The sequence below is a fragment of the Drosophila pseudoobscura genome, chromosome 4 (assembly GCF_009870125.1).
Source record: "Drosophila pseudoobscura strain MV-25-SWS-2005 chromosome 4, UCI_Dpse_MV25, whole genome shotgun sequence".
NCBI lineage: Eukaryota > Metazoa > Arthropoda > Insecta > Diptera > Drosophilidae > Drosophila > Drosophila pseudoobscura.
In genome coordinates this window covers 16929279-16946080 of record NC_046681.1, presented here as the reverse complement: position 1 = coordinate 16946080, position 16802 = coordinate 16929279, and the positions used below count along the sequence as shown (strand labels likewise).

Sequence of the window (16802 nt, the reverse complement as noted above, 5' to 3'; positions counted from 1 at the left end):
TAAAAAGTGCACTTTCTGCACTTTCATTTATTTATGTACACGAAAATTATTTTATGTGGAAATTAATGTGGAAAATGTTGTCTGGTTTTAATTTTGTTAATTCATTTCTTCATATAAATATTTAATATTCTTTTCATTTTCATTTTGTCTAAGGCACTTTAATACTCTTTACTTCAATACAAATATATTCTTTATTTTTTAGTTTTATAGACTATTTTTATTGGTTTTTTTGTTTGTGTCTACTTTTTCAACAATGGGAGCTTCCTTGTCTACTTTTCGCCAACAATAGGGGGTTTTCTTTAGGGTTTTAGTGATATTTTTTTGAGTCTTACTAAATTTTGTTGAGCGCATAAAACGAAGCGAAATATTTAAATGAAAGACTTATTTGCTAGACATCCAATAGATCCAATAGATACAAAGATACACCAATGTTGTTCCCAAGTCGCTCTCAAAAATGTCTTTTTTTCGTCTACATCCAACACACAGCTGCTTAAATCTAATATTATTTCGTATTTCTCTGCTTTTTTTGCTGTATTACTTCGATAAGGCCTATTCAACAAACAAAAACCTTCAGCATTCGATCGATTTTTTGTTTCGATTTAGTTTCGATTTTCTTTTCTCATTATGTTTTTAACATTTATATGTGCACAAGTTTGACTTAATGTTCAACACTAATAAAAAACATATACAAAACTAATTTTAAGTTTGGGTTTTTTTTAAATGTTTTTCATCTCTGTTTTTCCATCATCATCGCTTATCATTTAAACGTTCTTCTCTGCTCGTCTCTCGCTTTTACTAGTACAAATATCACGGTTTTTCTTTTTTGCATTTACGCTTATTGAAATGTGGTTTTTCTTTCAATTCAAGCATTAGCTCCCTTTCCATACTCTTTGTCTTTGTCTTTCTATTTTTTTTTTGTTTTTTTTTGTATAATTCGTAATATTAATTGTGGTTTTTTTACTGGTAGCCCTCTAATTTTTTTTTAGCAACTCTCAAAAGTCTATGTGAAATACGTAGTTTTATTTGTAACATTTGTCTGCTATTTTTGCTTTCTAATCTACGTTTTGGTCTTTGCAGGTAAGTCTACAATTGCCCATATGAAAAATAGTTATGGCCCTAACAGAACCATGACAAAATGGTTAGACATCAGATGGTTATCTCTCTCTCTCGTTTCTGGTATACAAAAAGTTGAGTATTTCGATAAGGAAAAGGCTAAAGGAAGGCATTTAAAAGAAACTCAACTTTCGTGAATGTATGTGGATTGAATGGATTGAATAATTCGGCTAAACTATAAGATAAACTTAGGCTTAAAGGAGAACACCTTAACTTAATAGTAATTGAATAATGACTGCGCCTAAGAGTAGTAGTACTCGTATGAGAGAAATCCAACCAAATCCTCGAGTGTCTGTGTGTCTTTGTGTGTGGGTGTGTGTGTGGTAATGAATAATATTTACAGGAAGATTATATGGAGGAAGTATGTAGGAACCATACTCTACCATGGTTCCCCGTTTTCGGAGCAGAACTAAAGACCACAAAAATCGATCTACGTTTAACGTACTTAAGCCGTGCTCTCTCTCTCTCTCTATCGATCTTTCTCTATTCTAAAGGCGGCTGTAGAAAAGAAAAGAGCAATCCCATTCCCTGGAACAAAAGATCTGATATCCTAAGACCTAACTAAGGTAATGCTCTCTCTATCTCCCTCTCTCTCTATCTTGCTATTAAATCCTAGGGCTAAGTCTCTAGCTAATTTTTGTAAGACACGCACTTGAAGGGCGCATCCAATGCCATAGTTTAGATAGATAGATAGATAGATAGATAGTCTATCTGTATATTTGCATCTCTGTATCTGTATCTGTATCTATGGCATTGCAAATAGTAATAGTGTTGTTGGTTGTTGTAGTCTTTTCGCCTTGGCCTTGGCCCTCAATCCGCTCAAATCCGGCTTCAGAATTAGTTACTATATCGCACATCCCCTGCGCATGCCGTACATGATCTTCAGTTCGGGATAAATGATCTTTCGTATCAGCTGATTCGTCTTGCCCGACAACATGGCACGTCGGTTATCCTTTTTCAGCACTTTGATGCCGGGTTTATGCACCAGAAATGCATTATCCAGGATATGGAACTCGTAATCCAAGACGCACAGAGCATAGCCCTGAAAGAAAGATGGGTTCCAGAAGGGCTTCCAATGGGGTATCTTCATTCGATACTCACCTGTGGCATCTTGTCACTCTTGCCCTCCCAACTGAGCCGCTCATCGTAGTGCGGATCCGCATGGGTTCCAATATAGATGGGCTCCCAATGGACATAGTAGCCAGTGCGTTTCCCTATGGATACACAGACTCTGTTAGATATGGCCTGGCTTCAGGCGTTTCTATAGCATTTACCTATGTGAAACACACTCAATTCATCTGTTTCATTGGCAGACATCCATTCCTTGGACTTGGGAACACCGTGACAGCTGGCGCAGACGCGTTTATGGAAGGGTATCGCCTTGCCCGTGCGTAGGAACTCCTGCAGCTCTGTCTTGTCATGAGGGACCGGAGAACTCTCCTCCACCTCGAATATGGCAAGGGGAAACACTCTAAAAAGAGAACAGGGAATTAGTCTAAAAAGGTTCCACATCGTTTAACAACCCACCTTGGCGCCTTTCTCCTTAAATACTGCTCGTTTCGAGCAATCATTTCAAGGAACTTCTTGACCAAGCCCGGATTCGGGTACAGCTCAATATCCGAGGCCAGGATAAAGTGCGTCAGGGCCGAATCGCGGGCGATATTCCGGCCAACATTCACCGGGTACAAGAGCTTCTTCTGGGCCTTGTACAGGTGTCCCGATGTAATGTTAAAGTACGGCGCCGGCAGGGTGCAGTTGTAGCCGGTCTTGAAGACGTCCTGCGGCTTGGGCACCGCCCTGGGTATGTGTTTGGTGCCAAAGTAAATGTGAAAAGTGGTGTAGGCACGCACCAGATGGCTCCCCGGCAGACATTCCCTCAGGTACCGAATGGAGTCCACTGTGGGCTGGAAATCCGTGCCCGGCGCATGCATGGCTATGCTCACGGGGGCATTCCAGCGCTCCAGCAGGGGAATGAGGTTGTCGAGGAACGTGTAATCCGCGTGGGTGGTGTATGTGATTGATTCGTGGCACTTGATTTCGCCGTGCTCCGCCCGCACGTAGTTCTGCAGGACCCAGAAGTCGCCGCGCTGCAGCGTCTGCTGATGGTAGTCGCGATCGTAGCAATTGATCAGCGATCTCACTCGCTCCTCCAGCTCCTTCTCGTCGCCGGTGACGATGTAGCCATCGGATTGTGTGTTGTTGAGCTCTGGATTCGGCGCATTAGGCACCCCGATGCCTCCTGCCCCAATGTTCCCAATCACCTGGGAGGGATCGTTCACGACGGGTGCTCCACCGCTGTCGTTGGCAGGAATGACAGGAGCAATCTCCGGCGCTTGGGGTGCCGCTGCTTGGGCTGCCGCTGCGGCCGCCTCTGCCGCTGCTGCTGCGGCCCCTGTGGCGTCCGCATTGGCCAGCAGCCGCTCCTCCGCTTCAAAGATCTCCGCTAGCTGCAAACAAAAGACTCGGTTAATCCTCAGATGTCCCAGAAAGGGTTTCTAGCACTCACATCCCGATGCTTGGCAATGGGCGGCTGTTGCGGCGGCTGTTGCGGCCCTTGTGACGCGGCTGCCATTTGCAAGGCCGACACCACAGGCTGCTGCTGTTCCTGCAGCATAAAGCTGCCGCCATTGGCGAAGTTATTGCCGCCGCCAATCATCAGCTGACTGCCAATGTACAAAATTACGGCAATATTTATGAGAATGCTGCAGCGCAGCAGCCAATTACGGCGCGAGAACATTTTCTGGCCCAAAGGCTCAAAGCGCATGTTGTAGCTGCAAAGAAAATGCGGGAAATTTCTTGATTAATTATGGAGTTTGTTACCAGGAAAAGAAGAAATGGCACATGGAATCTTGAGATAGAGCCTGTAAAACAATCAACCTTTGGGCTTTCGTTGATTTTGAGATACATTTCCAAGTCCTAAAACAATTTCAGGAGCCAATGAGTGTTCCTACGGAATAGAGTAACTCCAGAACATATTCTCAAGAAATGATTGACTGTAATATCACTATTTTAGTCGGATATACCCCCAAAATTGAGGGCAAACAAACAACCCTCAATTATGTAATGATTATCTTTAATCGTACCTGCAATTACCATTAATCAGACTCTAATAGCACCCCAATACTGCTTATCCCAGTTCCAGTTTCGTTTCTTCAACGAACTCTAAGGAAAAGCTTGAGAACTATTCTCATTAATGCTCTAAATATATACATATTCCTGTAAAACAAAAGAAATAATACGAGTCTTTAAGGTCTTCAGAACGTCTACGTGAAGAGGGAATTTAATATATCTCTGAAATTCTAGCCCAAAAAAAAATTCCCTAGACAGAGACGCTATTAACATTCTTTTAACATGGCGCTGTTAGCTTTTATTAGTGACTTGGGCAAAGCCGCACGTAGTTGTCATTCCGCTAGGCGGCGTTTGGTGTGAGATGTCGAAAATGTTAAAGTTTTTAGTTAACTGTTACAGTTGTTGAGTCATTGGTATGGCAAGATAAGTTATCTTTAAATAATATGGGTGGTCGCCAATGGTTCAGATTGATTTATAGAAAACTTAGAATCGTTTAGAACTGAATAAATTGTATGCTGGGGTGGGGATTGTCTGCAGGAAAGAAATAACTCTTTTAGTGGAGATATCCTGAAAGGGTTTTTTAAGCTGCACTCTAAAAAAAGCGGAAGTTGAACTTGTATAACGCGTAATCTCTCTGCTGATACTTTTCCATCTCAAAGTGTCACTAATTCGCAATAAATTGAGGATCAAATTGCAGCCAAGCCACACGTAAATATTTATAGTCTCCGCATTTTAAAGCACAAATATAATCTTATCGCCAATTTGTTGTAGCCTTGTTCACTCTCCGATTTGGATAATTTTTCTAGTTTGTAAAGTTTTCTAGATGGCTTTCCGCACTTTCATAAAGCCTTTATCCAAAAAAAATATAAAAATATTCTTTCCAAGCCAAACCTTGCCTTTGGTTTCACAGTCATAAGCGTAAACACAGGAATTTATTCATTAGCACTCCGGTACTCGTATGATCAAGTGTGAATCACTTTACGCGCTGTTAAAAATGTATGTTAAGCACAATTAATGATGGATCCAGTCTTTAAAAGAAAACCTGTACTCCTGGTTGGCCTCCTGGTTGGATTAAACTGGAGGAATAGCTTGGAAACACTTGCCTCTTGGGGGATTCCATGTCCGTTCCGAACCGCAAGGCTAGACGAACCGCAAGGTTGAGCACTTGACGCGAAACTGTTGGACCTTTTGGCTTGCAAGTGGATATATCTTTCCGCCGCACACCGTCACTTGGGACGTGCTTTCTCCTCCACTTACGTAGTGTACTTTATTTACGTTTCTTATCAGCGTTAATGTTATCATTGGCCGCGTAATTGGCCCCAACAAAATGTCGCACAGGAAGTGCTTGCGTAGGCTACGGTTCTGACAGGAACTCCATTCCCGGCTCTCGACTTATAAATAGCCGTAGACGTGTACGGTGTGAATGTTCTCTTAGTTCTGCGCATTTTCCGGATGAGTTAATGCCATTTTAAGTAGATTTTTACTGCAGTTCACGCGAAAAACCACAGCAGCCAGGGGATCGCACAAACGGGTTTTGCATTAAAAAATAAAAAACCGAACAGCATGGAATGCCCCTCCAAAACGAGAGTGCAACGACATTTGTTCGCTGTCATCAGCCATTAGTCACAAAAACAGAATCGCCTTAAATTCAATAAGCATGTGAGATGTTTTTACAAATGAAATGAAACGATTCCGGTAGCGAAAACAGGGAGTACTTTGGAAATGCAGCTGAAATGTGAAACTTTTTAAATTGAAATTCTACTGAGAGGTTCTTAAATATAATGGGTTTTCGGTATTCATATAGTAGTTAAATATTTAGCTGGAAGCTTTTCAAATTCATTGAAAATTCTGTTGCACTTTTGGTGGCGAAAGAAACAATAAAGATTATTGCCTTTTTTATACACATACATAGAATCGATTTTTATTTCCTTGGGTTGGGTTTTTTTATCTTTCTTTTGGGACAATGTACTCCCAACATTCGACTCAAAAATTAATTAATTATATCAGTTATCAGTTTTTGTTCATAGAAGATATATACACTATCAGTGCTGGATACACGTAAACAAATACTAGATGGAGTATCCCTTTGAGGATCATTTCAAGGAAGCCTTCATTGAATCAACTCTCAGTTAATCCCAAGCCAGAACATGTGCTATGAAGAGGTACAATTAAAGCCCGATTACGAGTATCGTGTGACTACGTGAGGAGGGGTTTTCCTCAACCGAAACTCCAAGAGCACTAAAGTGCTTTATTGAAGGTGATTTTTGATAGCCGCAGCCGCAAACAGAAGCAGCCAACAGCCACGCTAAAAAAAATACTCATTTGAAGCACGTATTCACGTAGTATTTATAGAAATCGCCTTTAAAGCAGTTGAGATTCCCCAATCAATCCCCCATATAATGCTCTCATTACGACCGAAAGTTTTCACACCACTTCCACTTCCTGTAGAAAACTTTCTTCAGTTTTACGGATAGTCACGCAGCGCTTGTCAAACTTTACTGCGCGCCTCAGAAACTGTGCAAGAAAAGTCTCGCAAGGGAGAAAACAAATTTAATTTGCAAAACACTCGGCAAGCGTTGAATAAACAAAAGTACTGGTATTTTTTGCTCAATTTCTGACACTTTCCAACAAAAAAGTGTACAATTAAGAACAGGCCACGCCCTAGGAGAGCTCTTTGTTGCCCCCAAAAACGATCATCGCTTCGGAGGCCTTAGATTTCTATGGAATACAAATTTATTGGGCGGCTGTGCGCGGCTTCTGGACATCAGATCGGATCAGATTCATTCATTCATTAGTGGGACGGACACAGCGCCCTGGGGGTCCACACGAGCTCTCCGAAAATCTATCTGAGGGTTCGGTTTCTTCTGGGGTTCAATGCACCATCGACAAGTGTGTGGCGCATGCGAGGGCCGCCTGGAGAGTGCCCGAAAGTGCCACCGGTTTTCTCTGTGTGCGTGTCTGTGTGTGTGTTTCTGGGGCATTGTCGTAGCCGTACTCGTATGATGACGAATTTGCATAGCCCGCGGCGGGGCGCGGTGCGGTGCGGCTAGGCCTCCAAACATCACATCCAACTCCCCAAAGTAATCCACACATCTTTACGCACACAGGAAACATACTACAACAGCAACAAGAAGCAACTACAACTACAACTTCGAGTGGAAAACAACAAACAACCAACAACCAAACAGCATCACAATCTGCGGTCTGGCCAGCGGGCAATTTGATAAAAAATAAAAAAAAAACAAAAAACTTGAGCTCTCTGGCCGCAGAACAGAACACTCGGCAACAAGTCTTTTTTCAGACTCGGGCTTGGGCTTCACTTCGTCTTTTTATGATCACATTTGGCATCATAATCGTGTCTACGGCCCAGACTTCGATAGCTGACAGTTTGCTATACACTTCCAGAGGGTATAACGATTTGTAGAAGGTGTTTGGGGCATAGAGAAGATACAAATACCGATATACATATATTTTTCTTAGTTTTTAAAGCATTACAGACTTTGGGTGCCCCAAGATTGATGGTTGGTGCCTCTATAAGTTAGTACTTGGGATTCTAGAAGGTAGATCTACTCGTTTGCTAGAGAATCCGATTCATTACTTGCACAGATTGTGTGTTTTTCGTAGTAGATACCTCAGAATTGGTTGGTGAATCCAGGAAAGGTAGCAATTGCCTTTCGATAAGCTCGATAGTAAGAGAATCTGTTTGATTCGTTCCACAAATTGCTGTTTTTCCAAAGTATTTAATGGAAGAGGAACATGGGAAACCCTTTAGATCGATTTAGGGAACGTGGATAAGGTTTATTCACTCATTTCGAAGATATATGATTGATGCTTTCCGTAGACTGTTCCCTTTTCAAAGTATTCATTGAAAAGATACTAAGGAAACCCTTCAGACCGTTTATGATTTAAAAAAAAGGATATATCTAAAAGAGTATCTACGAGTATATCTTTGCTCCCGTTTCCCATATAGAATCCCCACAAGCAATAGATCTCCAAGTGTATCTCCATCTTCGTTAACCCCCAAAAATCTATACCTCGTTCTGGTTTATGATTTTTTTTCTTTTCTTCAGCTTGGCTTGTGTGACTTGTTGTTGTTGCTGCTGTGGTGGCTGTGGCTGCTCTGGTGATTATGCAAAATTTCCGCTCAAGAAATCAGTCTAACGTACAAATTTGGAGCAAAACGTGAGAATTTTTATGAGTTTTCAATTTGAAGTTGTGTGTGCCCCCAAAAATATTGCCAGCACAAAAGGAGGCAAACCTCAAGTGCGCGACACACGTTTCGCGGCGCTCTCTTTGGCCACACAATAAATTCTGAAACGAAGTGTGGGATGGATGGCTGGAAATCACTCAAAGATGAAATTAGTTGTGTGATAAATTGTTCAGATATGGTTCATTTGTCCTTTTTTGGGGCGGGTATGCGGACTTAGATTTCAATGGTAGATGGGAATATTTTGAGTCGCCCTCGATGGCTCCCTAAAGTTGTAAGAACCTAAGAAACGCGGACCAAGATCTCCCTCAGAATTTCCTCTAACATGCTCCATCTTAAGAGCACATTCAATGCGGATCTAGTATGGTCTTTTCGACCATTGCAAACGCCCTCCGCCTTCTGTTTTATATCTCCAACATCTCTAGCAATCGTTGTCTAGACCAAAATGTATTTTAAGAACCAATGCGGACATAGATTCAGAACATTACGAACGCCCACTGCCTTCTGTTCTACATAAAACCCTATAAAAAAATCTATAAAAAAAACCTCCGCAAAAGTGCGAGACTTCTGGCTGTTCCGGATGCCTTTTGCTCTGTAAAAAGTCATTTGCCATTTGTGCTGCGTCTTGTGTTACGACTTTTTACGCTCCTCCTAACCCAAAAGCAGCGCCAAACGGCAAAACAGACGATGAGGGGAGACCCCAAGAGGGGGAGGACGACTATGATGATGGTGGATGGTGGATGGCGGATGGCGGATGGTGCAGCAAAAATTCATCGAAGAAATGCCAAACTGCAATTGACTTGCATGACCATAAAAATTAAGTTATATACACCAACCGACCAGACCGGGGAGACCACAGACCAGAGACCAGGGACCAGAGACCCCGAAGAGACCAAAGAAAAGACCAGCGACGAGTGCAAGGCAAAGGCCTGGACGATGGCTCGAAGATGGAGATGGAGATGGGAGCCGCAGCTAGAGCCTGGCGCAAAAATAAAGTCGAGTGAAATTGCTGCTGTAATATATTTTAATAGCACAGAGCGAAGCACAGGGCCGGAAAAACTCTGCGCACTCGGACGATCGGCCGTAGAGGGAGAGAAAGAGAGACGGAGAGAGAGGGAGAGAGGCATGGAGGCTTGGGGTTCCTCCCGCCTGGCAACAGTGGAGCAAAACGAAACAAGTCTTTGGTCAAAAAATTGGGGGGTAGGGGAGGGGAGGGGAGGGGAGGGGAAAAAAGCGTTGCCCTCAGCTGTTACCCGTTTTGTATCTTTCGGTTTCGGTTTTGGCTGTGTTTGCCTTATTATGTCTAATTAGATTGCGCTGTGGATGGGATGGAAGATGGGAGGCATCGTGGAATGTCTTATTATTTCTTCGTTTTTCGTATTCTCCCCCTTTGCTGATTCTCTCCGGAGAGGAATCGTTTATGAAAACGCGCTGTTTGCTTGTGTTTTATGAAGTGATTGGCTAAATCTTCACTGGTCTCCAGCTGGTGGTGGGGTTAATGCGAGGTCCCCCCCAGGCTGGCCCGAGGATCGGGAATGGAATGGATAAATAATGGTTGCAGCCAAGTGAATGCAAATTTCCAAGCATTGGAAAATCTTCGAAGCGGCAAGCGTCCCCTTAAAATATCTTTAAGATTCATTTGGCAATAAAGAAAGACGTACTTTTTATTTGAAATATGACATCTACAACCTCCTATCAGGGAGTTAACAGCCTGCTAACCAATTAAGTAATGAACCAATAAAATGAGGAACCAATGAGGAAAGCCGGTGGTTTTAATACACTTGTAGATTAATTATTTCCAAGGTAGAGCTACTTTTCCTTAAAAGCGATAAAGTTTTGTTTTCAATTCATGTCTTCTAAGAAAACTTAAGGAGGGGTAGAAATGCAGGGCATCTTATTTGGAGGAAGAAAATTCCATAGAACTTTCATTGAATATAATAGTTTAATTATATTATTATTATAATTATATTATTTAATATAATTCATAGTTTATAATCTTATATTTTTATGTTTGTTATTTATTTATTATTATATTAATTTGTATTTTATTTATTTATTGTTATATTAATTTGTATTTTATGTGTTTATTATTATATTCATTTTTATTTTAATTATTTATTATTATATTCATTATTAATTTATTATTATATTAATCTTTATATATTAATATTTTTTTTTTTAATATTTATGCATTTTATTTTAAGATTATTTGTATTCCAGCTTTTTAGGTTTTTTATAATCTGTATTTTATGGTAATTTTATAATATTTATTATTTTAGGTACAAAAATCTCCTAAGCATCATTATACCCTCTGCCTAGGGTACATCCAATAATTGTTGACCATAAAATCAATATTTTTCGTTGAGACTTGGGGCAGCACTGCTTTTCAATGGTTGAACACACATAATTATCCATAATTGCACATTAATAAATATAATAAATAAAAGAGAGGGAGACCCGAACGACGAGAAACCCCATAGATAGCCGACAGACAAGAGTTTTATGTGCATTTAATGATGATACTTGGCCACGTTAATGGGTCCAAATGGTTGAGCGTACACAAAGGGCAACATTCTCCAAACTGTCACATTAGCCAACACGTAACTGAATGATGAATGAACGAATGAATGGCATAGCAAACAGCAAACAGCAAGCCCACACACACACACACACACACACACTCACACTCCATAAAATATTGAATTTGTATTAGAACATTTTCGCTGGACAGCGGAAATGACACTCAAATGAATTATAGCTGGTACAGAACGCCCATCCCCAGAGATACAGAGAGATAGAGTGGATGATCCCCATAAAAATGCTCCATCTCTGCCCTGGTAACGGCACTTGTTGGCCAACGCTCCTCAGCTCATTAGACAGGCCAATAGCCAGCTCAAAATAGCAGACACTCAGAAGACACCTCTCAGAGACCAGCGATTAAACAACCGGTCAGAATGTGGCTTGAATTTGTCGGTTTGTCTTGAATTCTTAATTAGCGAACATCAATCTTTTGCTCAGCGGCGGGCAATTAAATTTTGCTGATGTCTTTCGCAGGTATTTAATATTAAAATTGAGGACAGAGGACAGAGGGACTGTTTTATGATATCATGGGGGATTAATTTGGAAATGGAGCTCGAGAAGCAACCAAAATCCATTTCCAGCTCAAGAGATAAACCAATAATGTATCTAAATGCAACCACAAGGCCTTAATTACAATGCGTGCCACACCACGCACACAAAGACACACACACAGGCACACACACAGGCACACACACAGGCACAAGTAGATGTTAATTAAAGGCCAAGGAATGTTGCGGCAAGATGGAAACACAAGCACAAGCGTTTCAGTGTTTTGTAATAAGGGAATACCCTGGAAATAAACAGGAAACGGGTACTTGGATAATCTTTTGATGGCTATTCTCTCACAAATGTATACGTCTTATGAGTGTTTCTTCTTATATGGACGATATAAACATCCGATTTTGGTGATTTTAAGATGATGAAACCCTGTGGAAAACCTCATATTTGAAAATGATCAGAAATGAATGCCGCGTATCCCTTTAATTGGAAATGCAGCCCCCTAAGGAGCTTCTCCCATGGTATAACAATCCTTCAATCCACCCCAAATAAATCAAGATACGAGTACTGTCATATATTCCCCTGTCTGAATGAATAACAAGACCATGTCTCAGGTGCCAGGAATCGAGGAATCAAAGGAATCATGAATAAAACAGAAGGACAGAAAACTATTTAAATGCGAGAATACAAGACAACAAAATGGGTCAACGAAAGGCCACAAAAATACTTAGCTCGAAAATAGATATAATTGTCATTACGACACAGCAATCAAGTAGTTGAGGGTTTTTTTTTGTATATAAAATATAAATGTCAGAAAAAAAGAAAGGAAAGCACGTATTGATTTCCCTGCACTTTGAATGTCTCACACACACACACACACACACACACAAATTTCATATAAATGGGTTTCGCATGGCCCTCCGCGCTATACAATATATCATGCCCATATCTGGTTTTAGTTTGCTTTTTTTATTGGGATAATTATCTAGCGCACAATTATTGTGACCACCAACAAAACAAAAAAAAAACAGGCGAATATAATGACAATGGTCACGGAAATATCAAATCAAGAAGTGACTTCCCATCTTTATAGGGCCTGTGTGTTTTTCAAACAAAGAACTTTGTCCATGGATTAACTCAATTTTTGTTGTTTGTTTAGGACCTACGACCTACGACCTAGGACCTAGGACTGGACAGGAATTTTGATGGATTTTTCGTTGGGTTTCGCTTTGCATAAATTAACAGCTGCCAGGGGAGTAGGAGGAGGGGGAGAGGGGGGGGGATGCGTGAGATGTTTGTGGGATGAGTCCTGCTGCACAGGAGCCATGTTTGGGCGCCGAGTGTGGGCGGAGGTCCATGGAGACGAAGCTTAACTTTTGGGCAATGCTCCTCCTCCACTCCATTCCACTTTTGGGATTATAACTTTTTTCGTATGTATTACGGGGCACGCCCCCAGGGACGCTACTCCTCCAGGCAGGATCCGTGCAATTTATTTTAGTTTAATTTCAACTATTTGTCAGGTCTTCCCCTGTGCTACAAATATGGTTATATCATCAGAGCCGAAAAGAACTTGAGGCACATTGCTCATACGCCACGTGTGGCGAGGGAGAGAGAGGGAGAGTGTTTCAGTGGCAGCACGTGAAAGCCCAGGCAAATGTCCAACGAGTGAAATGAAAATGAAAAAATAAAGCAGAAGAAAAAAGGAAAATCGATTGGTTTTGACCTCATAGACGCCTAACACAATTCGGCGGCGCCGCCTGAGGAGTGCATTGGCACTAATGAAGCAGCGGCCCGCAAAAAAAAAGAGCGAGTGTGTGCCTGCCCCTGCCCCGAAGAGGGGGGGAGCGAAGCATAAGACGCAACGAACGACGAACAAAGCGACAAAAGCGAAAGGCAAACAAACACGCCACGCCGTGAGGGGCATGCTTATGAGGCGGTCTCTGCGGTCGGGAGTGTCTCTGCCCCATACCCCACCCCCACCAACCACCCCCACCCCCACCGGTTTTCAGGCCAGACAGAGCCCCATATATAACATTTTTTATTCCTCCTTCTTCTTTGCCGCGTAACACGCGACCAAAAATACAAAATGAGAAAAAAAACAAGTGGAAATATAGAAGGCCGAAACCCAATAAATTTGGCGCAACACCCAAAAGAGGGGACCCGGGGGTGGGATACAGGCAAGCGATAGAGAGCATAGATAAAACTCTAAAATATGGCTGATATAATGGATACAAAATGAGCATAAATATTCAAAAAACCCGGCATAAAAGTCCAAGGAAAAGCTCAAAATAAAATACAATTAAAAATTAGGTAAAAATTGTAAATACAATAATTTTTATAAAGTTAAAGATAAGCGCTTCAAGACTTTATAGGGATAATTCTTTAGTGACTATTGCATTGAAAATTAAATCATTTTTACTCGTGGCACTAGGCATGAATAAAAAATAGTTAAATAAAGGAAATGGAATAATTTTTTTTTTTTAAGCGCATCAAGTCTTTTTTTTTGTGACAAGTGCATTAAAAATAAAATAGTTTTTACTTGCAAATGCATCGGAAATTATAGCCCATAGAACTGCCAACAAAAGCTGATGTGGATGGATGCAATAAAGCACATATAAAGCCCCATTTAAAACTGAATCTGCGGCAAAAGTTCCGCCTGCTTAAACCCGAACAAAAGACCTTAATTTACTTACTAATTTACTACTACTTACTATTTCTGCTGCTCCCCTGGTGCCCCCCTGGTTCCCCCCCTGGTGCCCCACCGTGTGCAGCATCCATTGAAAAGAGTAACCAATTACAGGCGATTACATTTATCCCCCCAGCATCGACTAATATGCACCCATTGTCGTGCGATTCCCCGACCATGGAATCATCAATTTAATTGCTGGCAGGCTATTTTCCACGTATTTTGTGGGCAGGAATATTCGCGTGAAGCGTGAGGGGGTGGGGGGGGGGGGGGGGGGGGAAATGCAAATGCGTGACATTAATGCGCATAATGTGAGTGACAGACAGCCCCCCCCAAACCGCGGAGACCTCCCCCTGCAATCGACCTGCCAAAGGCAGAAACTCCGCCAAATCGGGGCGATATAACACGCCCCCTTTGGGGGGGGTTAGGGGTGCGATTTGAATCGATTATCATGCGAGGAGAGCCCCCGCTGGGGGGGAGGGGAGAACTATGCCGGAAAATTGAACGCGAAATGCGTTGGAAGAGAGGCCCTCCCAATAATCCTACCACACACCGAGGCACCCAACCACCCACCACCCCCACCCACCCACACGTTCATTCATTCTTTCATTCATTCATTCAGATACAGATACCAATACAAAAGCAGGCTAGCAGGCTACAGATACAGATACAGATACCAATACAAAGCACCCTTCCCTCGGCTGCAGGCTACAGATACAGATACAGATACAAAGCACGCTCGCAGTTTGTCAGCTTAATTTCATTAATTACGTTCCCTCGTTCGCCGTTCCCCATTCCCCGTTCGCTTCGTTCCGTTCCGTTTCGTTCTGTTTTCCGTTTCGTTTTTCTTCCTCTTTTTTTTGTGTTTGTTTTTGTCTGAGGGAAATGCGGAATGTATCTGCATCTGTGGGTCCTCGTTCACGCTGTTGTTTCAACGGTTTTTTGCGTGTGGGCCCGGGCCCGGGCCCGAGCCCCGGACTAATGTCATTTTCATTATCGTTTACATGCATTATGTGATTTGGCCCATTAATTGATTGGTCCGCGCGAGAGCTAGAAAGCCGTGGCGTGGCATAGAGTCCCGCGTGGACTGGAGTGTTGCAAATGACGCAATCGATAAGAGTGGAGAGTGTGTGTGTGTGCGTGTGTGTGTGTGTGTGTGCGGGACACTTGAGATACTTACAATGTCTGTTACCCTAATGAAATTTCCCCATTCAACTGTTGACTTACATGATTAGCACTCCACTCTTCACTCCGTCGTGGATGGGGCGGCAGGGCTACTAATTAGCAGGCCATTCAATGGGAAAAGCACACTTCGAGAGTTCTTTTGCTTCCGAAGAAGCGCAGTAGACAAAGGTGTCCTTGTCTTGCTGCTTCTTAGCAGGGCTTGTAACCTTTCAATCAAGGGATCCGCATACAACCATTCTTCGCCCACAAAGGATTCCTTACAGCTAGAGGAATCAATCTTTTGCTGCTCTAAAGAGAAGACTATAACCATTCTTCAAACACTTTCTGATCAAGTGGTTCTGTCCCAGCAGTCCTAGATCAATTACTGCCCAAAGGGTTCCTTCCTTCCTTCCTTCTTGAAGAAGAGTAAAATCATGCTTCTATTAAATACTGAAAAGAGATGACTTTCTGCTTGCAATGTGCCCTAATTCTCTTCAATATTTTGCTGGTTAAGGCATTCCGTAAAGCCTTATCCCTGCCGTACCTGTCGTACCTCCATGGAAAACTTAAAAACAATTTTCTTTGCTCTCTCTCTCTCTCTCTCTGTTGGCTGCGGCACACGCAACATGAATATAATATGAGGCATACTCGTATAAAGTAAGTGCGTTTCCACAACAATGCTGATGACAAGCAGAGCGGCAGAAGGAGGCATCCAGAAGCGGAATTAACAGCCATGAGAATGGAAAGGATGAAACCCGATGAAGGGACAGCCCAAGAGGAGGAGAAGCCAGGAGCAGCATCAACCAGAACATGGACACCAGCGCCTTCAAGTAGGCAACAGGGAGAGGCAGCAACAATCGAAGACACAAACAGGCAACAAAATACAGAGCTCCAGGAACAGGAACAGCAACAGTCAGCGCTAAAAGTCAACAACCAACCAAACAGCGACACAGTGGCAGTGGCAGTGGCACTCTCGCACATTTATTTATTTATCAAGCCATACACTGAAGGTGAAGCCAAACGGCGAAAGGCAGCAGTCAGCCGCACGTGCAAAATGCGCTCCACATTTTCGCTGTCCCCCCGATTTGCCCCTCCCCCCCTCCCCCGGAAGGTGCACCGCGGCCGAGGCTGCCTTTAATGGCAACATTTAATATCACTTGTCGGTTCCAGACTTTCGTGAGGAACTGATGAAAAGCCGTGCGGGCCGAATATCATGGAAAATGTAACTGAGAAAGTTGTCTGCTTTTTGCCAAAGAATATTATTGGTATGCATATTTATGGCCAACTAAAAACCAGTTTATTTGTCTTCAATAATACTCAAAGTTTTTCTAAAACAAAGTTCTAGGAGCCTCCAACTTTCATAAATGGAACTAAATTGATTGGTATTCTAGGCGGGAATTGTTTGAAAATAACTTGAGGGGAAATGTGATGCAAGTACTTGTCGGTATACGAGTATTTGTCAGGCAATACGAGGGAATGACAGAG

General features: G+C 42.3%; 1 protein-coding gene across 7 annotated transcripts in view; it reads right to left on the bottom strand.

The window, feature by feature from the left end:
- Positions 1-224: 224 nt before the first annotated feature.
- LOC4818067 (beta-1,4-glucuronyltransferase 1) overlaps positions 225-16802 on the bottom strand; it is a 57849-nt gene continuing 41271 nt past the window's right edge. For 6 of the 7 annotated variants that reach the window (XM_015179805.2, XM_015179806.2, XM_015179801.2 and 3 more), the window contains 5 exons: positions 3620-3884; positions 2641-3560; positions 2388-2584; positions 2215-2327; positions 225-2155 (listed from right to left, as the gene is read on the bottom strand). In XM_015179805.2, the coding sequence (XP_015035291.2) occupies positions 1958-2155; positions 2215-2327; positions 2388-2584; positions 2641-3560; positions 3620-3877 (1686 nt within the window). In that variant the 5' untranslated portion in view covers positions 3878-3884 and the 3' untranslated portion in view covers positions 225-1957. Of the gene's footprint in view, positions 2156-2214; positions 2328-2387; positions 2585-2640; positions 3561-3619; positions 3885-5285; positions 5615-16802 lie in introns of those variants that run through there. The other variant, XM_001357188.4, reaches the window with a different exon arrangement.